Consider the following 23,656-nt stretch of genomic DNA (forward strand, 5'->3'; position numbering starts at 1 on the left):
CGGGGCCGGATCCGACGGGGCAGGTGCTTCTAACGCCGGGCTCCGGTCTCCACTCACACGTGGCAGCCTAGCAGCACCATGACCGCGAAGTTCCGTAGCTTTCCGTGGAGCAGGAGGGCTACTATGTATGGCCAATAAAGAGGGACTTTTGCTCGTGGTGTATGGTCATACCAAAGGCTGCTATTGTAGGTGTATGTTTCTTTCATTTTGGGTGGGGTAATGCACATCAGTGCATTGGTATCTGAAATTTGACCGGCTGGAAATAACAGGGTAGCACAGCTATGAACATCTCATTCGATGGTTGTTGAGGTGGGTGTGTAACACGATGAAGATGTCCTAGTCCATTAATACTCGCGTTCACTGGATGTAGGAAACATATTCATCTGTATCTGGTGGCTAGCCTGTTCTCCCAAGCGACGTTATCATTGTTCAAAAGTCTATTTTGTTCTGCGATCTATCTTTTGCTTTGTGCTGATGGCTAATGTCTGGCAGATCTTCGAGATTACTTCCAGAATTACAACTACATTTACATTTTTGCGTAATCTTCACGTAGTGTATCCTCGTAAATATGCTAGGTAAGCAGAGACTCATGCGAGGAAGTTCCAGATTTGCAACCAGGACTCCGAATGCGTCGGGCATAGCTTGAAGAACTGATTGATATTTGTTTCGGGGTCCTGGAGGATTAATATCTGGAATCGTTTGGATATTGAGCTAATTATTGGTGGCAACGATGAGGACCTAAGCAGTACGATCCGGCCCCGGAACAAGAAGGTCTGAGAAGAGAGGGAGCGGAACTCACTCATACAATTGAAAGCGATGTACATGAGCATTTAGACGTAAAAAAGATGCTTCAAAGCAGCGTATGGTTGCGTAAAGTGTTAGGAAGCTCACTTCATCGAAATCATGGATATCCAGAAGCGCTAGCCTACGGGATTTTGCCCGCATCTTGTCTCTAAAAGTACGAGTCCGCTGTCAAGTTAGGATAAGACCCCCTGGCCGTGTCATCATCGCGTGCTCGTATAACACTCCAGGCGAGTAACACCAGACGACTGCAAAGGTATCCCATCGACGAGTCGTCTGTATGCTGGTATTGCTGTCGACTGCTTTTGAACAACACTACAGCCTTATTTTCCTAGTTTCTACGATTAAATACACACAAGATATTGAAGTTTTGCACGCAAAGATGCCACCTATCGAGCTCCGATACGGCCTGAATGTTGGGGCTTGTAAGGTTGGGCTGTAGCATGACGTGGAATCGAGTAAGAAGTGCCAGGAGAGATGTCGGCTGTTGGACAGCCATGGGAGGTGGTGTCCTCCGTGAGAGCACCTTTGACTTCCATATTTGTGACGGGCCAAATCCACCAACAAAAAGCTCGTCAACGCGCCTCTCAACCCCTTGCGATGCTTCCACACATGCCGAAATCATAACATCATGCCTCCAGCGATGACAAGCCCAGCCATCACACCGACAGCTGCCACTTCTGCGCGGACACACGGCCCACCGTTTCTGATGAAGTCGTATCCTTCGAGGGCGTAGTTCTCGCTCTGGACTTCCGCCAATTTCTGGCCATCGGCTCCTACGAGCTGGGCGCTAAAATAATGCTCTTCGCCGGGCACGATCAGGTTGCCGTTGGAGATCAGGCCGTCGACGATACTTCGCGGGTTCCAGGTATATGACGTGGACGAGAGCGATAGATTGCTCCGGATTTCCCAGCCACCTGTGCCACCTCCACCACTAAACACCGCATAAAACCAGAGGTTGAATGCACGGGCTAGGGGCTCTGAAAATGATGAGTCGAGGGTCCAAGTGATCTCGACAGGCTGGGTGAGGTTGATCTTCTGGCTTGGGTCGGGGCCGGTGAATTCAAAGGCTTGAGCGGTGAGAAAGGTCCCCGAGACAAGGAGTGGGATGGTGGGGCGCATATTTATTTGCTTTGCGCGGCTGGTGAAATATACGTGGCGTCGAGACGTGGGAGCGGTGGCGCGAAGTCCGACAATATTGATCGGGAGAGATCGTGGAAGCTCGGTGCGAATAATTACTGCCTACGTCGGTCCCTATATAGGTACTAATAATAATTTGACATTCGCGGCCTTGACTCCCGTTCCTACGCGTCTCTGGCCCTGCGGCACAGTCGGTCTCCCCTATTGGTCAATACACGGCGGAATCTGGAAAGCGCCTTGGCATAGAGCGAAGCGAAGCTGTGCGAGGTGGTATCTCTAATTCTGGATGTCTTGCGTCCTACGTCACGGCTGTTGGTGGCAGCGGCCCTATGTCGCTCAAAATAGCAGGTAAATAAGCGGAATCAGGCACAGCAATCAACTCACGCCCACACCCGAGGCCACCAACATCGGCGGGGCCTTGCTTCTAGTTCTGCCGAACTCCGGCGTGTATCGGGCAATCACTCCTTCTTGAATTAATACCTAGAACCTCCTGTCCTCACTCATCAACGATGTGGTCTGGCGTCCTTGCCTATGGCCCTCATTCCTCTTCTGCTGCCAGCATCGAACCATAGGACATTGACGCCCAACTGATCTACACCTGTCGCATGACTCCTATTAGGGATCGAACTGCATAGGAAATATGAACGCCTGGTGCACCTGGGGCAAGATGTCATCCAGACTCGCTTGGCAAAACACCAAGTCCCGGCCAAGCGAAAAGCGTGGGCTTTCTGGCACAGCAGGAAAGGAACAAGCATCTCGTGAAACCCGCATCTATTGATCGCAAAGCGTAGCAATAGAGCAATGAGAGATTTTGAGACAGGATTGTGGGATTGCCGAACGAAGTTTGGCACGAGCTCAATTGCTGATGCAAGCAACACTGGCATCCCATACTGTCATGAAGCTAGGCTGTCACATCGTCCTAGTCCACGACCTCCGCTGTAAGCATTGCCACCATTTCTAATCCTGGTTCCTCATTTCATTCGTCCGTGTTGGATGCGAGGACGTTAGATGGCTGCCACCCCCACAAAGCACATTTCAAGCCTCGTGCATGGATCTCGGCGCCTGGCAGCCGTCACGAATCTGCCCCGGTGGGATGCAAAATGTTTCAGTCAGCCTAAGTTCAGCAGCCATGTTTGACTTTAAAGATTGTGCTTCTAGAAATCAACGGTATGGTACGCTGGGTCACGTTTGCTGGATATAGAGGAGAGACCCTCTTCAGAAAGTGAAAGAACCTACTGTCGAAGTGGTGTATCAGGCTAGGCTGCTATACCCTGATGTAGGATTGTTCACCAGGCTACACATACAAGCGGAGCCAACATGCAGAGTTTGCCAGATGGGGAACCCAAATCACAGAAGCGTACGGTGACTGGCTTCACACGATTGCCAGCACTTGTCTCTCAGGGCTAGCTTCATGATGGTCGTGGATGCCTACATGGGATAACATTACGCTTCTGCAGGCAAAGTGGCGACTTCGTGCACAAACGCTCTGCCATACAAAGCTCAGCCGCAGCTTAACATTGCCTTGGCAGCCAACAACCAACGGAGATGTTTGTGCATATGCGGGAGGCCCACCGATACATATGCTAGGGTCGTAGGCCACCTTCTTTTACGGCCATGTTTTATGAAGCTGGATTCTCGTCAAGTTCTATCCAGCAAAGGGCTCAACCACTTTGACACTTGTTGAATAATACTCAGGCTCTATCAGTCAATAAATCGCCGTCCGTACTTACCAATCACGTTTTTCCTATCACGTTTCCATCATGAGTGAGGCGTCTCAAGATAAGCCTGACGGTGAAGCTTCCTGCTCAGACAGCCGGGGTTGGAACCAAGCTTCCAGCATCATCGTGCCGTACTTGATCGAAAGAGTGCCCGAGTTCCATAGCCTGACCGATCTGCGGCACAGAGTTGGTCCTCCGCCGGTGCCAGGACGTCTAAGGTTTGATAGCGCTGACAAGCAATCAGGGGTGGAACAATCCTGAAGGCGACAGGTTTTTTCAACTTCAACGTCAGAGAGCAGATCAATCCGACGAGAAAACGACCAAGTACTTTTACCAATTAATGTTAAGGATCGGTCAGGAGATTCAGGCTGCTACTGGGGCTTTCAGAATTATCAATCCCTCCCCTCAACAGCCAGAGATTCTTGACATGTGCATGGCGCCTGGAGGCTTTCTGCAGACAGCACTGATCTTCAACCCGGGGTCCAAGGTTTTAGGCTTCAGTCTGCCAATGTCGGATGGGGGACACAAGGTCCTGCTTCCCCGTCGTGCCGATGTTGACTTGAGATTCCTTGATGTCACGATGCTCGCCGCCGATATGGGTTCCCCCGACATACCCGTTGACCACATCGACGCCAAGAAGTTCCTTCCTCGACAGATCGATACGAGTCGTGTATTCGATCTCGTTCTCTGCGACGGCCAAGTCCTCCGAACACACGATCGTGCTCCATATCGAGAGAAGAGAGAGGCTCGCAGGCTGACCACCGTGCAGCTTGCGCTGGGCCTAGAACATCTGAGATCGGGCGGGACCATGATCGTACTCCTCCACAAAGTCGAAGCTTGGGATACACTGTGCCTTGTTCGGCTGTTCACAAAGTTCGCCTCGATCAAATTGTTTAAGCCTACATCTGGCCACGGAAAACGTTCGTCCTTCTACATGGTAGCCAGCCGTGTGCAAAGCCAAGAGCCGGAGGCTCTTGCAGCAATCTCGAAATGGAAGAAGACCTGGAACACTGCTACCTTTGCCCCTGACGAGAAGTATTGGGAAGAAATCCGCCATGGAGAGGAGCCCGTCTCGGATGTGCTCGAAGATTTTGGGCCGGAGCTCATCAAGCTGGGAAGAGAGGTTTGGGCTGTGCAGGCTAAGGCACTTGCCAAGGCCTCATTCATCCATCAAGAGGAAAATCAGTGAAAGGTCTGGCAGCCTAAGACCAGAGTATTCCGCAGGTAATGAGATCTAAAAAAAAAGAAAGTCGGTATTCTTTTTGCACTTATTGTAAAATCCTTGAGTACGTTCGTCCTCACTTGTGTTGTGCCTTAAGATACTCTTCTTGCCATAGATTCTCAAGTACCAAGTCGTCTCAGCCGAACCGCAGTCTATTGTCAGGACCGTGCCATCAACATCAGAGAAGAATATCTTGATGGCGAGTTAGAGCAGCATGTTCACACCATAATATTGCGAGCTCTATCCACTGACAACTTGGGTAACAAATCGACGCGTTTACAGGTACCCTCCTGCCATGATTTTGTAGGCCATATCACCATCAGTCAACCAGTAACCTGCGCTCAATGATCGCTCGTCCACGTCGTGTGCTATCGGTAGTCTTAGTGGCGGCTTCGGAAAGTTTGTCAGGCTTCGGAACTGATTAGTAGCCTCCTCGCCATCCAGTGCCCTCCATATTGATTTCGATAATGTTTGATTGTCAGGCACTTCGAGAGGGTGGGGGTTGCTGCATGGCGTCACCGTACACGCGCGGTAAGTGCGAAAGGGCACCTCCACTCTCATGTCGCGCAGCTGTGCGTGCATGGCGCGATAGAAGTCGTCAATCATGGGCAGGGCCGGACCATCAATAATAATATCTTGCTGGCTGCCGACGAATATGGAAATGCAGAGACTTCGTAGTTGGTGACAATGTTGAGCAATGTTGTCGAGGACCGGCTTGACTTTATCGAAGTCATGTAGTAACATGTCATCTTCCTTGACTATCCACTCCGGTTCCAGCATTATCTCGAGCGATACAATAGATGCAAGGCGCTCCGAGGGCATAAGTTTGGGTAGGTGAAGAAGAAGCGGCTTGCTATGAATGCAGATCACGTTGGAGGAGTACAGGACATGTATAGCTTCAGTGTAGCTAGAGGCAGTCAGTGTGTATGCCATGGCCAGGCAGTTGATTGCTCAGACAGAAATACTTACGCTTGTCTGCATGACAGTAAGAATCCCATGATATCGATTTTCTCCTCGTCAAACGGTAGCTGCTTGCCTTCGTAGATCCGTGTCATGCACTGATCGTTCCAGAGCCCGGTCCAATTATAACGTAAGACGCGTCCGGTCTCTGGCAATCTCCAGTTTGGCCGATCACATACGGCGCCACTGTATTGCCATACCTTCTGCCGAGACTTTGACGTCTGACCAACTTTCATCAACTTTGGGGAGGGTAAGAGGTCAAATATGAGGTCCATGTGAAGGACTCGCCCGCCAAAGGCCGTCGTGAGAATCATGTGTCGACAATCATCAGGTACCTTGCTGAAGAAATGACATTGTGAAGGCTGCCTTTGGATTTTGACTCCGTTGGTATGGAGCGATTCGAATCCTGCGGGGGTGAGCGGTCTGCGCGGTGTTGGAAGGAACGGCGGCTTTTCTGCAGATTGCTTATTGGAATTCGTCCCTGTGCCAAGATGCTTTTTAATCCATGTGCTGAGCTTCGCCATGTCCAAAGGCCATGGACAGAGGCTGCCTGAGCAAGTCGCTGAGAGTCTATCGAGGCAAATAGGGAATATGGAGAACAGGGTACTTGCGCAAATGGATATGCGCACGTCAATAGCACCAAAGTCACATGCTGCACAGCCCCCCACTGTTCTTGGCGGTTCCTTTGAGACCACTGCGGCGGTCCGCGCTGATGGCGTCAAGCCAAAATGATCGCCCCAGTGGGCAGCCTTTCGCGAGACTAACGCCCCAGAGTGCCTTGATAGCGCCAGACCATGTCCAGGTACAGGTTTTTTTTAAAGCCGCCTGTTGGCTGGCATCCAACATCTTCACCACCCGCGCTCCGTTGTCCTAGCACCTTGGGTCGTTCACCTGGGAGCTCTAGCCGTCGTTGTTTTTGGCTGCAAGAAGTCTGCTCGCTCGATGACGAATCATTCTAAATTTTCTGGCTGCACAATCCGGGGTTTGTCGACGAGACGACACCATTCGCAGGCTGAATAGCTGTAGCCCTGAGCCAACGTTCCTACAACATCAGACCACTACGAGTACTTCTGCGTTCACACACGGCTGTCGTCCACCTCCCCTCACGCCACACATGCATGTGTATGATTCGTAAACAGATGCAGCAATGCGCACAACGATCCGAGTAAACAACACGACGTCGGCATACACCATCATTTCGCTCCATCCATTATGCCAAAGCAGAAGTCGCAATGGGTACTTCTTCCTCCTATCGTCGACGCAGACGACGGCGGCTGGATATCGTTGGGGTGACACGCATGAGCGGCAACATGTAAAACTGGGCCAGAACCTCAACGAGACGCTGCAAGGGTTCGCATGCGATGCCGTAAACGAGGGTTGGTGTGTCCGTAGGTTTCCCCCTTCCTACCGGCACTCAAGATTGCCATGTGCAGTCAGCGATATCAAGAAAACTGAGCTGATTCGGCTTTGGTCAACGATGGATCGAGGCTTGGGGAATGAATTGAGTGAAAGGACGGTGATACCCACGATGAAGCTTGGGTCGAAAAGATGAGACCCGCTGGCCCAAGGTAGGGATGGCGAGGGCTATGGTTGGTATCGGACTCATGATATCGATGCTCTTTTACTGCAATCCAGCTAGTAAGAAAAGCGTCGCCCAGAGAATGTGAGAAGTCGAAATCTGAAGAGCTTTCGTGATCTGGCCGCTTAACTAACAGGCGCATCTAAGCCGTGCTATCATGACCCGAAAGTACGAGCTCTCAGCTGTGCATTCCCTAGTACACCATCATCATGTCTATTGAATCCTATCAGCACGTAGAAAGCCGCAATGATTGAACCTTCGTTGAGTCGTGCCGCCAATGACCTCGGATTCGGTTATAAGGTGCGCAAAGGGTTTGCGGTTATTGCAGAAGCCCGCAACACAGCTGGTGGTCTTTCCGATTCCTGAACGTCGCCCTCAACGAACTCTCGCTCATAGACAAACTACCATGCCAAGGGAACTGATCAAGCTCTTGTCTCACGCCTCAATCATGCAGCTCATGTGAGAAAGAGTGCATGCATGAGCAAAAGCGCTCCACGTGCATCCCACGCTGATCAGCTCGCTTGCAATGGCCAGATGCTGGAGTGTCTGTCGCCCAATACCGCTACGTTCTTGTGCTCTCACATTACAACGTAGCTCACTCCGCCCGCAGGCGCGCTACGTGAGGCGCCCGGGCGATGAAGGACCCCGAAGAAGAAAGACGAAGGGTATGCAGGTCCGAAGGGAGGGGCACAATCCATCGAACAGAACTAGACCGGATATCAATAACTCATAGCACGTTTCATTGGCAACGTGCCATCTCAGAATGCGACATGCGTTGTGCATCATATATACTGAAGGTTGGCTGGAGCCAAGACGAATGCTGCAACTCAGGCGAGCGAGCCGAAAGCGAACCGACTCAAGTCTATCTGGACTCGGTACGTCCTGCTCAACTAAGATACCGTGTGGTATTATGAGTGGACCCGGGGGCTGTGATGGTATCGCGTGAACTGCCTGCTCGGCCCCTGAGCTAGGTAGACCCTTAAGGGCCGGCCGGAGCGAGCTGGAAGAAGGTGGATGCGTGGGCAGTCAAAAGGGTGAATGTAACTCCGAAAAGCCGTAGCTACCTTATCTAGTCCGGGTCGGGCCAAGATCTGCCACGAACGGTCGATGTCTGGGGATTCTTGGTGCGTGCGTCGTGCTAAGTAGGATGACAGGAATAAGCTTTGACTTCTGCGGCACGATGGACGCATTGGCACTGATAATCTCGCAAGTGACCTGGTGCTGTTGTGTCGCTTTCTGTATGTTGGGAGATTGCATGGTGTCCGAGACTGCCGCAACCCAGGACCTAGACCGATTGCCGCAAGATGCCGTATAACCCTAGTCTGTTGCATTGCCACCCCTTCTCCCACAGATTGACTTTATTAAGGTTCGCAGATACGGGTCGATGGCAGGTCACCAGAGATCAAACTTTCGCTCCAGGCCATTGCTGGTTGACGAACCCCATGCCGCACGGACAGCTTTCCGGGGTGTCATGTCGACACATTACATGGTAAGCAGGGAGACCACAGCGCATCCGCCTGGGCAAGAGCCGGCATGCCCCCGAGACCGTGTTGCAAGCATTTGAGCATATTAAGAGAAATCCAGCGATGAAGCCCAATCACAAGACTCACAAGCCTCGCACAACAAGATGAAGCGAGTCAGACCACATACGAAAGCCTTGAAAAGGACGTCGCACCACCGCATCTCGTAGTGGTTGCCAGAGCGTACGATCCTTTCCGTCCTCCAGCTTCACGTTCGAGTCCCAAGCAGGAGGGAATCAAAGAGGCAAATATGAGGTTCTCTCGGGCCCTTCTAGGCTTATGGGCCATAGCGGCGGCAGCTCAAACAGAGAAAAGCCCTCCGTCCCACCCACGGAGATACCGGAGAGACGATGTGCCTGAGCCCCAGCCCCAGCAGAGCGGGGATGGTCTTGTGGGCAACGGTCACTACATCGTCGAATTTGATGCTGTGAGTAAAAGGTCTTGTCTGGAGGCAAGAACTGTTCGTTGACGGCCCTTCAGAAAACCGACGTTTCGGCCGCGGTCGATGCCCTTGGCAAGGAAGACGGCATTGATGTCGTGAAGGTGTTTGACAATGGCCTTTTCCGAGGCTGTACCATCAAGGCACCGAAAAGCACGGTCGACTCGATCCAAGACAAGGCTGTTGTTGCCAAAGCCTGGCAGTCCCGCCGGATGACGTTTGGCGAGCCCCAGGTTCAGCGCCTGGGCGGCGAGCCGCAGCTTAGCAACTACTCCATCCACGACATGACAGGCGTCGATAAGCTCCACAAAGCCAACATCAAGGGCAAGGGCGCCATAGTCGGCGTCATTGATACCGGGATCAACTATCGGCACAAGGCGGTGAGTGACACGACGGAGAGAAGCGCACCAGTCGAACACTTGCTAATAGGGCGGCTCAGCTCGGCGGAGGCTTCGGCAAAGGCTTCAAAGTCGTCGGTGGTCATGATTTCGTAGGCCAGACCGGCTGGCCAAAGCCAGGCGAGGTCAAGATGCCAGACGAGGACCCCGACGACTTGGACGGCCACGGCACTCATGTTGCGGGTATCATCGCAGGACAGAGCGAATTCTTCACGGGTGTAGCGCCTGAAGCCTCTCTCTACGCGTACAAAGTCTTCACACCCGGCGAGAGCACCGACGACGAAACTCTGATCGAGTCCATGCTGAGAGCATACGACGACGGTGTAGACATCATCAGCATGTCGATTGGTGGCATGAACGGCTGGGCTGACAACCCCTGGGCTCTCGTGGCCAGCAGAATCGTGGAGCAAGGCGTCCTGGTCATTATTGCAGCGGGAAACAATGGCGGGCCGGGAGCTTTCGCCGCCGACAGTGGCAGCGCAGGCGTCAATGTGGTATCGGTCGCCTCCATTGAGCCAGATGTCATCCCCTTGCTCAATTTCAAATCGACGTTGACACTGCCCGGGCGTGCGTCTGAGGACAGGTGGATTCCCTACAGATCTTTTTTTGACTGGTATCCGGCGAAGGTCAAGGGCTGGCCCGTCTGGCCCGTCTCTCTCGATGCCCTCGAGGACGAGGCGTGCGCACCCTTGCCGGCCGATACGCCAGACCTGTCCGAGGTCGTTGTGCTTGTCCGGCGCGGCACCTGCACTTTTGCGGAAAAGCAGGCCTTTTTGAAGGAGCGCAACGCGACACACATAATTGTCTACAACAACGAGAGACCATTGGTTCAGCCTGGAGTACAGGAATCAGACCCCAACATGGCCATGATACCTGCCGAAGACGGCAAAGCCGTTATTGACGTTCTCAAGGCGGGTGGCAACGTTACGTTTGACTTTGACGTCCGTCCTGACCTGCACACCACGTCGATAGCCAACCCCAACCGCCCGCGCCTTGCAAGCACCTTCACGAGTGTCGGGCCAGCCAACGACCTGTCTCTGAAATCAGACATCTCAGCACCAGGAGGCGACATTCTGTCGACATATCTCGGCGACGGCTATGCCATCTTGGGCGGCACGTCCATGGCAACGCCGTACATTGCCGGCGTGGCGGCCCTGTACGTCGGCCAGTTTGGCGGCCGCGCCAACCACGACAAGAGCTGGGCCAAGAAGCTCGCCATGCGCATCATTTCCTCGGGCGAGCCCATCGCCTGGGACGACCCTTACACCACCGGCGCCGTCTTAGACGCCCTCGCCCCCGTTGCGCAGGTGGGCACCGGTCTCGTCAACGCCTCGAAGGTGCTGGGCCAGGACACGAGCCTGTCGTTCACCAGGTTTGCCCTCAACGACACGCGGCACTTCAGCCGCTACCAAAAGGTGGACATCACCAACACCGGGACAAGGCCCGTCACGTACACGTTTTCACAGCAGGACTACGGCGGTCTAGCCGCCGTCCACACAGCGTCGCCGGCGCGCATAGCCGACGCCAGCGAGCTACTGGCAAACCCGCTCAAGCTGAGCCCGCGGGTCTCATTCCCCGGCGCCGGTTTCACCGTCAATCCCGGACAGACGCGCACGGTGCAGTTCAACTTCTCGCCGCTGACCGAGGGCGCCGCGGCCGCGCCCGAGGCGCTCCCCGTGTACAGCGGCCGGATCGTCATCAAAGGCAGCAACGGCGACGAGCTGTGCGTGCCGTACCTCGGCCTCGCAGCGGACCTCAAGCGCGACGTGGGCGTCATGTTCGAGCGCACGGCCGGCGTGCCGCTCATCGTTTCGGGCGCCGCCAACGTCAGCATCGAGACCAAGGCCAACTTTACCTTCAGCCAGGACGCCGCGCGCCCGGATTTCCCGCGCCTTTCGATGCGGAGCTTCTTCGGCACGCGCGAGCTGCGCTGGGACGTCTTCGAGGCGTCGTGGCGCGAGCGGCAGTGGGCCTACCCGCCGCGTGAGGGCCAGGCGGGCTTCGTCGGGTCCGTGGCGGCGTGGTCGTTTGTCGGCGATGATTTCATGTTTGAGCCAGATTTCGACGACGTATGGGAGATTTTCAGATTTCCCCTGGTCAATGCGCCGCGGACCATGTCGACCATACTGCCGTCCGAATTTTCGTGGTTCGGCGAGCTGGGCAATGGGACGCAGATCGCGCCGGGGCGGTATCGCATGCGGGTGGCCTCGTTGCGGCCGTTTGGCAACCGCGCGGCGGCGGACAATTGGGATGTGTTTGAGACGCCGGAGATTGAAGTGCTGCCGCTGAGAAAATGAGACTGCTTGGTGTTGTAGTCAGTCATTATGCGGTGTTCGCGACTTCAGCTGAGCTAGTCGGCGATTCGAGTCTCTTCATGAACATTGATCGAGAATTGACCAGTGTCAGGGACTTGTTCCGAGAAAGTGGCCTTGAGACTGCTCAATGAAAAAACTTCCGTGGTGAAATCCTCCGTTCTTGCAGATGAATATTCTGGGAGATGATCATGGTCTCCGGCCTGGCTAGAGGCACACTACAGGGACATGGGCCACTGATGAATGCCAGGAAATACCAGCACCATCTTTCCAGTAGCTTTACTTGCAGACAAAAGTGCTTTCATGCGCTTGAGGATCCTTCAACTACTCTAGATTCTGTTTGTTCGCAGAGGCACTACGCTTCCCCATCTACCCAGACGACAATATTTTTAGGCGGATCCCGCAGCCCCTTGAAAAAGGCCGACACCTGCTCGTCGCTGTACCGCATGCTGAAATGCATAATGATGAACGTCGTCTTGGGCCACCTGCGCACGACGGCCTCGAGATCGGGCCAGTACGTGTGCTTCGTCTTCTCGGCCTGGGCCTTGTGCTCCTCGTACAAGAAGCTGCACTCGGTGATGACGACGGGGATGCCGCCCCGCAGCCACGGCGGCTCCGCGGCCAGCACGGAGGCCGTCGTGTCGCCGAGGAAGGCGAAGACGGGGCTCGTGTGCGGGGCCGTGATGTCGACGCCCGAGGTGCGCAGGGCCTTGATCTCCTGGCCCGCGAGGGACGTGTACTCGGGCTTGAGGCGGTGGGTCGTCGTGCTGAAGACGTAGCCGACGCAGGGGACGTTGTGGTCGCACCGGAAGACGGAGGCGCTCATGCCCTTGAGGCGGCGCAGGGGGATCTCGTCGCCAGGGACGACGGGGTGCGTGACGTGCGTGCCGAGAAAGGCCCGCTGCGAGGGCGTCCGGCCGTCGTCGTCCACGTCGGGGGCGTCCTTGTCGACGGGCAGACCGCGGGCCTCAGCCTCGTCGTACTGGATGTGGCCGCCACGGTTCATCATGGTCTTGGCGAGGATGTAGTCGTCGAAGAACTTCTTCATCTCGACGGGGCAGTAGATGTCTGGCGGGTCTTCGCGCTTGACAAAGGCGGGCGAGAGGAGCACGTGGTCGCTGTGGCCGTGGGTCAGGAAGATGTGTTTGGGGCGCTCCTTGTTGACGACAAGACCGGCGTCGAGGAGGAGATTGAGCTGTGGGATGACGAAGGACGTGTGCCACGCGGCTCGTGACTTTCCCGTCAGGACATATTGATGGTAGGGCTTGGGGAAGCGCCACTCGAGGACCTCGGATCGATTTGACTGGGGCAGGGGCGTCGCAAAGGCAGGCGACGGCTGGGCCATGGCGATATGGCCCTAGAGTGCTTGACGAGTAGGCCTAGAGTGCTTGACGAGTAGGCCTAGAGTGCTTGAAGAGTAGGCCTAGAGTGCTTGACGAGCAGGCCCTGACGTGGATCTCTTATTCAATGTTTGTATGAGAGTCCCAGTTCCTGAGTGTTGAGGTGTGAGGCCTGGTTGCGTCAGTTGTGGTTGCTGGGAACAGGCAAAGCTTGAGAGGCACCGTCAAGCAGTTGGCCACGGACCCGTGCATATTCCCCGATACGGACTCACAGGATGTAGAGGCTCAATGTGTGCGTCAGCCTGATGAAGCCGAAGCGATACCGCCCCCCGTTGAGATGTAGAAGCGCGGCATCGTGATGGTGTTGCGGCATTCAAAAATGGCGACTCACTCGATACTGGAGGGGCTCCGGGACCCACATGGCCTGCTGATGTCATCACTTCCAACGCTCCACACTGACGGCCCTGAAGCCACTAAAATCGTGGTGTCTGGGCCCTGATCGAGAGTGCCCAAGGGAGCCCCGAGATCTGCTTCAGGGGCAGAATAGCGTCCGGCCACAAGCCTTGGTGGGCGCTGTAATGATCCTCCAGTGGACGTCTTAGGGGTCTCGCGCATCCAGTACGCTCCTTCTTAGCACGCATGGTGCATGGATGCCCGGTCTAGCCAGGCCCCGGCTGGGAGATCAATGCTGCCGGCAGGGTCAGCAAGGCCCTGAGCCACCTGAACCACACCGCTGTATTCACGGCGATGTACCAGTATTATTCGAGGGCCTCGGCCTTCCACGAGTCCCCTCACTGCCCACATGTCGCCGCTCATCACCAGAACATCATGTAATACATCGTGTATCCTCACCATCTGCCAATACTTCTGTGTCCATAAATGCACGACACTGCAATATGATGCAGCCGAGAAGGTTTCACCCGTCTTCTGAGAGACTTCTACGAGTTCTGCAATCGCCTCTTCGAGGACACCACCATGGCCTACGTCCTCTCAGACAGCTGGGCCTCTAGCAACCAAAAAACGCTGAGCGGTTTCGAACGGAATGAAACAGTCATCGACCTCCTGCAGCACCTGCCTCACCTAAGCTCGCCGCAAATTACGAAGTGCTCTTAGACTTTTGCGAAACTGCTCGCAGCTCGCCGTATCTAGATCAAGGGGACTTGAAATTTTGTTAGGAGTGATAACGAGCAGTCTGATTTTGGCCGGGGCTTGCAGCTTTCTTTTGACTTGTATACCTAGCTAAATTAATGCTTAGCTTTAGCTGGAGGTGACGTTGACGTCTTTCACTGCCCATGGCTGCTACACTGCCATGATGGCTTGATGACATTTCATAAAAAATAACATTTCTCCTAGCATGGAAGCTTTTTATTGTTGTCCTCTCAATGGCTACTTGCATGCCTGGTTCAAGACGCCGTGACGCGTTTCTACCACTGTGAGGTCCCGTAGAGACTGAGCTCGTACACAGTCAATCCATTGTGTTGTCTGCTGTCTTATTCAAATGTGCCAAGTGCGTCAGACATTGACGTTTCAATACCTTAGTCCACTGGCTGAAAAAGATTGTGTGACGACCGCTATGGTTTAAGCCTCGACGTTGAAGTATTCAAAACATATTTTGGTCATCCCGAAACCAAACACTTCGGATTTGAGACAGTGACTTTCTTTTTCTTCTGCTCTCCTCTCCCCCGACATCCATGCTTAACTTATTCGGCATCATGACTTGCAGGACCTTGCACTAGCGTCGAATCGCCGCAGAAGATTCGGAAATGATATCACAACGGAGAACCCATCCGCCGAGGAGTTGTGCTCGACCACCTGTGCCATCCCACGCCACTTCAAGCGCAGTCCGCCATCCGATGACCACAAGAAATCGCAAATATAAAGCCAGGTCGCGAGCGTCGTTGAACCCGACGTGACGACACATCCATAAATCCCGACAAACTGTTCTTATCCCCCCGCATCCGATCCCGGCAGCTTATCATCTGGCCACGAGCTCATGCAAGCCATGCCCGTTCTACTCCCCATCGGGACTGATGCGGGGGAAGCTCCAGCACCAGCCCGTTCTCTTATCGACGGCTGATCGCCCAGGCCAATGACTACCACAATCGTCTTAGCTTACGACTACGACGGTCATTGGGGAACGTCGCATCCTAAAGGGTGTGAGGCGTCTTATCGCCTTTGTGTTTGGTTGGACTTATCTCGGAGGTTGAGAGGTCAGGTCACACATGGCTACAGCACCCCGCGCTCGGCCGCGACGGGTGCGACTCAGGCCATGGTCAGTCTCAAGTATAAACGTCGGCCCTCTCGCGAGCCTTCAGCCATACCCCAAGTCCGCAGTATCTTTACCAACTCAACCTTTGTAACTCGTCTGTCTCCTACGCATCAGCCATGCCTGCAGCAGTGAACGGCACACTGCCGCACCCTCTCGATCCCCTCACTTCGGCTGAGATCGAGCAAGCCATCGCCGCCGTCCAAAAGGCACACGGCGAATTGTTCTACAATGTCGTCTCACTCCATGAGCCCCGAAAGGCCGAGATGACCGCCTGGCTGGCCGACCCTGCCAGCGCCCCTCGGCCTGCGAGGATCGCCGACGTCGTCGTCATCGCCAAGGGCGGCAAGGTCTACGAGGGTTTCGTGGACCTGGTCGAAGACAAGATCACTCACTGGGATCTCCTCGACGGCGTGCAGCCAATCGTAAGTAGCTGCAGCTCTCCCGATGCCCATGCGCAAACTGACGGGTCAGATCACAATGGAAGAGCTCGTAGCCGTTGAGCACATCTGTCGTAAGGACCCCAAGGTCATTGAGCAGTGCGAGATCTCCGGCATCCCCAAGGAAGAGATGCACAAGGTGTACTGCGACCCCTGGACCATCGGTTACGATGAGCGTCACGGCAACGTCGTGCGCCTGCAGCAGGCCCTCATGTACTACCGCCCCGACGTCGACACGTGCCAGTACCAGTATCCTCTCGACTTCTGCCCCATCTACGATGCCGACAAGCAAGAGATTGTCGATATCGACATCCCCAAGATCCGTCGGCCTATTAGCAAGACGAAGCCTGTCGACTACCATCCCGCTGCTATTGAGAAGAATGGCGGGTACCGGAATGATATCAAGCCCATCAATATCACACAACCAGAGGGCGTGTCGTTCAAAATCGAGGGCAGGGAGCTGGAGTGGCAGAACTGGAAGTTCCACATTGGCTTCAACTACAGGGAGGGTATTGTGCTTAATAACATCACCTACAACGACAAGGGCAATGTGAGACCAATCTTTTACCGACTTTCGCTCGCCGAGATGGTCGTCCCCTACGGCAACCCGGAGCATCCCCATCAAAGAAAGCACGCTTTTGATCTCGGCGAGTATGGCGCGGGCTACATGACGAATGCGTTGACACTGGGCTGCGACTGCAAGGGGTCTATTCATTACCTCGATGCCGAGTTTCCCACGCGTGCTGGCGGGGTCCGCACGATCAAAAACGCTATTTGCATCCATGAAGAGGACAGTGGCATTCTGTTCAAGCACAGTGATTTCCGTGATGACTCGGTCATCGTGACCCGGGCGCGGAAGCTCATTGTGCAGCAGATCTTCACTGCCGCTAACTATGAGTATGCAATTCAGTGGATTTTCCATGCAAGTCACACCCGAGCTTCTCTCACTCTGTTTTGAGGTAACTAACAGCCACGCTAGCAAGACGGTACCATCCAGCCGGAGATCAAGCTCACAGGCATTCTCAACACATATGCCATGAACGAGGGCGAAGATACTAAGGGCTGGGGCACCCAGGTGTTCCCCGGCGTCAACGCCCACAACCACCAGCACCTCTTCTGCCTGCGCGTCGATCCCAATATCGACGGTCCGCGCAACACAGTCTTCCAGGTCGACACGGTCGCTTCTGACGCCCCCGTTGGCAGTCCTGAGAACTTCTATGGTAATGCCTTTGGGGCCCGTCGCACCAAGCTTGACACCACAGGCAATTCGAAGACGGACTACAATGGTGCGACATCACGCACGTGGGAGATGGCCAACACAAGCAAGCTGCACCCTTACAGTGGAAAGCCTGCTAGCTACAAGCTGGTTAGCCGCGAGGTGCCGGGACTGCTGCCCAAAGAGGGCTCGCTTGTTTGGAAGCGTGCAGGCTTCGCCCGCCACGCGGTGCACGTCACGAAATGTAAGCTTCCCATCCCACCTTGCTACCTTACGAATGACCATGTTGTATGGATCACCTACTAACGGTTCAGACCGCGACGATCAACTGTGGCCCGCAGGCCGCCATGTGCCGCAGACTTCAGGCGAACCGTCGCGTGGCATTCCCGAATGGATCGGCGACGGTACCGAGTCCATCGAGGACGAGGACGTCGTGCTCTGGCACACGTTCGGCGTGACCCATATCCCGGCGCCCGAGGACTTCCCCGTCATGCCAGTCGAGCCGATCACGCTACTGCTGCGGCCGCGCAACTTCTTCCGGAACAACCCCGTTCTCGACGTGCCACCGAGCTATGCAAGCACGCCGTCGCAAGTTGCTGCGGGCAAGGGAGCCCTCGACGCGGCGGACAAGGAGAGTACGCTTGCGTTCAGAGAGTGCTGCTCGAATGGGACCAATGGACAAGCAAATGGTACTAATGGACATGCGAACGGGACCAATGGGTCGTCTTGAGCGGAGGTAAGAATGTAGGATTACCGATGTCTGAAAGTAGTATCCATTTTAGGAGGCCTGCCGCCCTTCGAATTCAGGTTTTATACTCGTTTGCTCATCCTTTGCCTGCTAGCCTGACGTGATGCTTCAACCCGAGAACGTGCGCTGAACTTGATCACTCTTGACCATTGCCAAGGAAATTTAAGAACCCTGATAGTCGGGTTACAGTAGCAAATATTCTGGGCATATGTCTTGGGGTGTCCCCTAGCGGCCCTAAGTCTGTCGCCAAGGCCACGAGCGGCACCTGCGGATTCTCAGGGAGGGTTACTTCTAGTATGTGGGTTCAAGCAATGAGAGCCGCGTTCCCACGATGCCAGTAAAAAGCAGCTGAGCGCACTTGGCAATCCTTCGTTCGTCTTGGTATGAGTCGCCTCCACTCATGACGAAAGATTGGTTCCAAGCTTCAGATTTGGGCGTTGAGGAGTCCGGACTTAAATATCTTCATCAATTTCCAGCCCCGGGTCTCTTTCAAACAATTTCTGCACACTATCGCTCAATCATCGTGAAAACCAGAAATTGAACAGCATGCCCACTAAATCACGCTTTGCTTTCGCGGCTGCATTGTTCCTGTCTGGTCAGCCTTATGCGACCGCCCAGAGGAACGAGGGCCTTGAAAACTGCCCTCTCCCCATCCGTCACCTCGCAGACGAACGCAGCTGGAATGCCACTGGCACAATTGCTATTCCGCCGCTTGGGAATGGAGATGAAGATTGGTTCGTCTCTGCGACCCTGACCGACATCCGCAGAGCCAATGTTTACTTCGACGGCTGGCCGACAGCTCAAGAGCTGGCCGTCTTCCTCAGCGTGCCCCAGAGCTTTGTTGGCAGCGAGACTGGCAATGCGACGCGTGTGTGCGGATACACCATGCCCGGGCAGAATGCGACTTCTATAGGTGACGCGTCAAGTGAGGACTCATGCAGCGGCGTACTGTCAGAAGAGTGTATCGAAGAAGCTTTGAAAACGCCGATGACACCCTCCGACGGGCCCTGTCCTGAGCTCGACCTCGGGGACAAATGTGACGTCTCCACTGGCTTCCGCACCTGTACGTGCCCCCGTGCCTCTTGTTCGCGTTCTTCGCTCAAATACTGACCCGGAAAGCCAACCCTGTCCAACTCAACCCCTCCGTCTGCGTTTTGGACAATCTACCACACACTGATGTTCCAAACGGATACCGCTCCTTTGCTGGCTTCCCCGGCTGGCGCATCATGCCTCCGGACGAGGAGGAGAACGGGTTCGATGTATACGACCTGCGGGTACAGCAAACCGTGCCCATGCTTTTCACAGTGCATTCTGGATCACAGCAAAAGGTGCACCTTGTCTGCGTTGCGCCGAACAAAGTGGTGGAGGGGAGCCGGGAGCCGCAGGCAGAGTTCCCGCCTTCGGATGCGGGGGTAGTACGGAGCGGGGCCGGTTTAGCCTTTGCTGCGGCGGTAATGGCTGTAGCGATGCAGTTATAAGTTACATCACTTGCTTACGGGTAATCAATGCCATTGAGCATCGCAAAGTCCCGTAGTTTACGGCTCGTAGTATTATAAGATCAATGTGGAGTACAGAGGCCGATACTTGTCATCTCAACCCATCGGAAGTCAACCCCAAACCATAGAACAACTCCATCATCGTGTTCATCCGAGATTGAATAACTACCTCAGCCCTTTTTCTGCGACTCACCAAAATACTTGACCAGCTTGAGTTGACAGAAAGAAAGTCTGCTGACGAGGTCCTATTCTGCAGTGGATGTGTTATTCCGACTACTCGCCGTTCTAAAGAGTACCTTGGGGCTGATTCTCGGGTTTTTTATCAGGGACCTGGTGTCCTTGATCGGAGTTTGGCTTCTGGTCCTTGGGCTTCTCGGCCTCCTTTGTCTTTGGGCCATTCTTGGTCTCCGTCTTCTTCGGTCCCTCATCCTTCTTAGGGTGCTCAGGCCTTTTGGGATGTTCCGGCCTCTTCGGGTGCTCCGGCCTTTTGGGGTGCTCCGCCTTCTTAGGATGTTCTGGCTTCTTCGGGTGTTTAGGGTGTTCTGGCTTCTTGGGGTGCTCCGCCTTCTTGGGGTGTTCCGCCTTCTTGGGGTGCTTCGCCTTCTTGGGGGGTTCCGCCTTCTTGGGATGTTCTGGCTTCTTCGGATGCTTAGGGTGTTCTGGCTTCTTGGGGTGCTCCGCCTTCTTGGGATGTTCTGGCTTCTTGGGATGTTCCGGCTTCTTCGGGTGTTTGGGGTGTTCTGGCTTCTTGGGGTGCTCCGGCTTTTTGGGATGCGCCGGTTTCTTCGGGGGCGAGGCCTTGTTATGATGCTTGGGCTCCTCGGGTTGTTTCGGCTCTCCATGGTGCTTTGTCTTGGGCTTATCGTGGTGCTTGGACTTGCCAGGACTTTTGCGATCCTTTGGGTGCTTCTTCTTCGGCTTGTCGTGGTGGCCCTTAGACTTATGTTTATCGCCGTTCGTCTTTTCGTGCTTCTTCAGGCCCTTCTTCTTGTCTTGCTTCCCGGGCTTTTCGTGTTCTTCTTGAGGAGGGTTTCGCGCCGCAGGTTGAATGACCGATTCGGGTACATCGCTGACCCCCATCTTCGTCACATCTTTGCCCTTCCTTTCTTTGCCTTCTCCCTTCTTCAATTTCTTCTCCTTGATCGTCTCTTTTACCTGCTCCACAGGAGTCTTCTCCTTTTCAGCGACTGGCACCATGGCGCTGTACTTCTTCGCTGAGCGGCATATGCCAAGACAGTCGGTGGTAGTCGTGCATCCTGCAGAAATCGGGACGCAGACCCAACCCTTGCCGCAGTCAGGCTTGGCGAGAGTTCGACAGAACTGCTGCTTCGGCATGGCGAGTGCCGTAGGCAGGACGAGGGCAGCGCCCGCGAGAAGGGTCCCGAGCTTCATGGTTTTCAAATGTAATGATGGACAAGGGTGTAAGGATGGTCTTGATAGCACCACAAGATGTGAAGTTGCAATGAGGGTTTCTTGAGTAGCAGGGAGCCACCATCTTATGTAGATGAGAATCAATTCCCGTGATCGGAAGCGGCCTCTCAGTAAGTTCGTGACACGGAGTGTAGTGGAAAGTTGTTTCTGTTTTCTGAAGCCTGCCCTCAACCTTACCAAGCCTGAATGTCACAACTCCAAAATCTCAGCAGAAATGGCTGAACTGAATTCGACAACATCATCCGTTATCGCCGTGATCCGAAGCGGCCACTTTTCAAGTGGCGCAACATCTCAATGAGGATGTCACTGGTGCTATATCAAACGCAAAATGACTTGGACATTCACTGCGCTTCAGCATAGATTTACTCCAGCATGATATTTCTTTTGCATGTGAGTGAGGATATTAGACGTGGCCCGTGGCTGCAAGCCACGCCCTCTTCGGAAGGCAATCAAGGTTCGGTGAGGTGCCTTCAATTTCCACCTGCTGCGCATACATTTTGAAGGTCGTTGACAGAAAATGGTGCCGACACGATCTCATACCGCAGCTTGCTGGATTCGCGTCTTAACCATAGCTTTACAGGACAACACCACGGTGGTCAAATCTCTTTGGTTTTACTGTCTATAACAGGAGATGGCTATCATGCCAAGAAGTTTGATTCAGCAACCCTGTTGGGTTTTCGACGTTGCAACGGATGGCGACAGATCTCAAACCTTCGACGCCTTACGAACCGTAAGTTCAGCATGTGTGGGCACTGAAGTTCGACCGTGCTCGCAATTAATTAACATGTGGCGACATGGTACCTTGAGCATTGAATCAGTGGCTGGCGAGCCCCGGCAAATGGTCATCCCCAGTATGTTACTGGTGTCATCGGAAGAAAGACATGAGGACTTCCTTGGACACGAAGTTTATCATCGAGAGGATGAGCAAGCCCGAGTCGCCAGCCTCGGCAGGCTTGTGAACAGTCGACGATGCGACCCATCAGCTGAGGATATCGTCCCCTGCATAAGACGATCATCTCTCAAACCCGCCCCCAGCGCCCTAAGCACACATGCCGAGGACGTCACAAAATGCCACCACACCTTCAGGGCCCAGAGGTCTCAGTACTTATTCATCCCGGAGACCAACCCCGCCCGGTCGATCACAGCAGCGCCGACCCCGCACCCGGCCGAACGAATGAGCGCCATTCCCGCCCCCACGTGAATGTCCGATTCCGAGGCCCCGCGCCGGTCGCCTCTTCTGGGTAACCTCACATGCAAACTCGCTCTAACTGGCGTCCTATATCGGGCGAAAGCCCACCGTGGAACAAGTTGTGATCGTCACGACGCCTGTTGCTTGTCTCCTATTTCCCGCGGTGGTACTGTGACACAGTCGGTAGCCTGCATGTCGGCTCGCCGAGATGGGCGAAAGCCATGATGATCTTGGCTACCCATCGTTCGGATGAGTTGGGAGCGAGCCACGTGCGTGAACGGACACGATCGCCAGGGACACCTCAACGCACGCCAAGGCCCAGGCCGTTGAAATGACACCTCAGACTCTCAACAGAGCGGCAAAACATAAGTACCGCGGCCACCATGCGATCTCACATTATCGAAACTTGCTCAAGAGCACCGGCCGCAACCCACAGCAGCAATGAAGGCAACAGTCCTCCTGGCATCCGGCCTCCCGGCCCTCGCAGCCTCGAAAATCATAGACTTCACCCCACGCCTCATATCCTACAACATCCGCTGGGCCGTCCCCATCGTCCTCCCCCCCGAACCCGCCTGGTCCGACCGCCTCCCCTCCCTGGCATCCCAGCTCTTCCACGAGACCGCCGGCCGCCCGACGTCCCTCATCTGCCTGCAGGAAGTCCTCGCGACGCAGCTCGCCGACATCAAATCCGCCCTCGGCACCCCGACCTGGTCCTCCGTCGGCGTCGGCCGCGACGACGGCGCCGAGGGCGGCGAGTTCTCGCCGATTCTCTTCCGGCCCGACGCCTACGAGCTTCTCAACAGCTCGACGCGCTGGCTGTCGCCGACGCCCGAAGAGCCGGGCAGCAAGGGGTGGGACGCGGCGCTGCCGCGCGTCGTGACGACGGCGACGCTGCGGGACCGCCGGAGCGGCGCACCGCTGACGTACATGTGCACGCACTTTGACCACATTGGCCAGACGGCGCGCGTCGAGTCAGCGAAGCTGCTCGTGCGGTTCGCGGAGGAGGCTGCGGTTGTGGTGGATGGCGAGGAGACGCCTGTTTTCCTGGGTGGCGACTTGAACATCACGCCCGAGAACCCTGCATATTTGGAAATGGTTGCTGAGGGGAATTATCACGATGCGAAGGATGTTGTGGATCCGAGACGAATCCATGGACATCTCAACACTTTTACAGGGTTTTCGGATGACCGAAGTGGTTGGTCGCGCATTGATCATGTGTTTGTCTGGAGGCCTGAAGTCCAGGGCATGGCGCTTCTCAACTACGGCGTCTTGGAGAACAAGTTTGATGACAACCTTTGGATATCGGATCATCGTCCCGTCATTGTCGATGTCAACTTTGCAATCAACAAAACGTGTGTGGAACGCAGCTAGTCAAATGGACAGAGCAATGACTATCAAGAGTCTATCATGTCTTGTCTACAAATATCATGACATTGTATCC

At 54.8% G+C, this 23,656-nt stretch overlaps 9 protein-coding genes across 9 annotated transcripts; 5 read left to right on the forward strand and 4 right to left on the reverse strand.

The window, feature by feature from the left end:
* Window positions 1–1,422: 1,422 nt before the first annotated feature.
* D7B24_000440 (uncharacterized protein) lies at window positions 1,423–1,923 on the reverse strand (the record flags this gene model as incomplete). Its single annotated transcript, XM_028634697.1, has 1 exon — window positions 1,423–1,923. One exon carries the CDS (start codon window positions 1,921–1,923, stop codon window positions 1,423–1,425), a length of 501 nt encoding a protein of 166 aa, XP_028492625.1.
* Window positions 1,924–3,701: 1,778 nt separating this feature from the next.
* Window positions 3,702–4,848, forward strand: D7B24_000441 (uncharacterized protein; the record flags this gene model as incomplete). Its single annotated transcript, XM_028634698.1, has 2 exons — window positions 3,702–3,845; window positions 3,904–4,848. The coding sequence occupies 2 exons, from the start codon at window positions 3,702–3,704 to the stop codon at window positions 4,846–4,848; spliced, it is 1,089 nt and encodes a 362-aa protein (XP_028492626.1).
* Window positions 4,849–5,157: 309 nt separating this feature from the next.
* On the reverse strand, window positions 5,158–5,936 carry D7B24_000442 (uncharacterized protein; the record flags this gene model as incomplete). The annotated part of the gene is made up of 2 exons (XM_028634699.1): window positions 5,158–5,788; window positions 5,851–5,936. 2 exons carry the CDS (start codon window positions 5,934–5,936, stop codon window positions 5,158–5,160), a joined length of 717 nt encoding a protein of 238 aa, XP_028492627.1.
* A 3,254-nt stretch (window positions 5,937–9,190) lies between these two features.
* Window positions 9,191–12,074, forward strand: D7B24_000443 (uncharacterized protein; the record flags this gene model as incomplete). Its single annotated transcript, XM_028634700.1, has 3 exons — window positions 9,191–9,367; window positions 9,421–9,759; window positions 9,819–12,074. 3 exons carry the CDS (start codon window positions 9,191–9,193, stop codon window positions 12,072–12,074), a joined length of 2,772 nt encoding a protein of 923 aa, XP_028492628.1.
* Window positions 12,075–12,444: 370 nt separating this feature from the next.
* Window positions 12,445–13,434, reverse strand: D7B24_000444 (uncharacterized protein; the record flags this gene model as incomplete). Its single annotated transcript, XM_028634701.1, has 1 exon — window positions 12,445–13,434. One exon carries the CDS (start codon window positions 13,432–13,434, stop codon window positions 12,445–12,447), a length of 990 nt encoding a protein of 329 aa, XP_028492629.1.
* A 2,380-nt stretch (window positions 13,435–15,814) lies between these two features.
* Window positions 15,815–18,081, forward strand: D7B24_000445 (uncharacterized protein; the record flags this gene model as incomplete). The annotated part of the gene is made up of 4 exons (XM_028634702.1): window positions 15,815–16,120; window positions 16,170–17,057; window positions 17,115–17,595; window positions 17,666–18,081. The coding sequence occupies 4 exons, from the start codon at window positions 15,815–15,817 to the stop codon at window positions 18,079–18,081; spliced, it is 2,091 nt and encodes a 696-aa protein (XP_028492630.1).
* Window positions 18,082–18,645: 564 nt separating this feature from the next.
* Window positions 18,646–19,577, forward strand: D7B24_000446 (uncharacterized protein; the record flags this gene model as incomplete). The annotated part of the gene is made up of 2 exons (XM_028634703.1): window positions 18,646–19,162; window positions 19,219–19,577. The coding sequence occupies 2 exons, from the start codon at window positions 18,646–18,648 to the stop codon at window positions 19,575–19,577; spliced, it is 876 nt and encodes a 291-aa protein (XP_028492631.1).
* A 303-nt stretch (window positions 19,578–19,880) lies between these two features.
* Window positions 19,881–20,987, reverse strand: D7B24_000447 (uncharacterized protein; the record flags this gene model as incomplete). The annotated part of the gene is made up of 1 exon (XM_028634704.1): window positions 19,881–20,987. One exon carries the CDS (start codon window positions 20,985–20,987, stop codon window positions 19,881–19,883), a length of 1,107 nt encoding a protein of 368 aa, XP_028492632.1.
* Window positions 20,988–22,656: 1,669 nt separating this feature from the next.
* On the forward strand, window positions 22,657–23,586 carry D7B24_000448 (uncharacterized protein; the record flags this gene model as incomplete). The annotated part of the gene is made up of 1 exon (XM_028634705.1): window positions 22,657–23,586. The coding sequence occupies one exon, from the start codon at window positions 22,657–22,659 to the stop codon at window positions 23,584–23,586; it is 930 nt and encodes a 309-aa protein (XP_028492633.1).
* Between the last annotated feature and the right edge of the window lie 70 nt (window positions 23,587–23,656).

This window comes from Verticillium nonalfalfae, assembly GCF_003724135.2.
Source record: "Verticillium nonalfalfae strain VnAa140/NRRL 66861 chromosome Unknown scaffold_103, whole genome shotgun sequence".
Taxonomy (NCBI): Eukaryota; Fungi; Ascomycota; class Sordariomycetes; order Glomerellales; family Plectosphaerellaceae; genus Verticillium; species Verticillium nonalfalfae.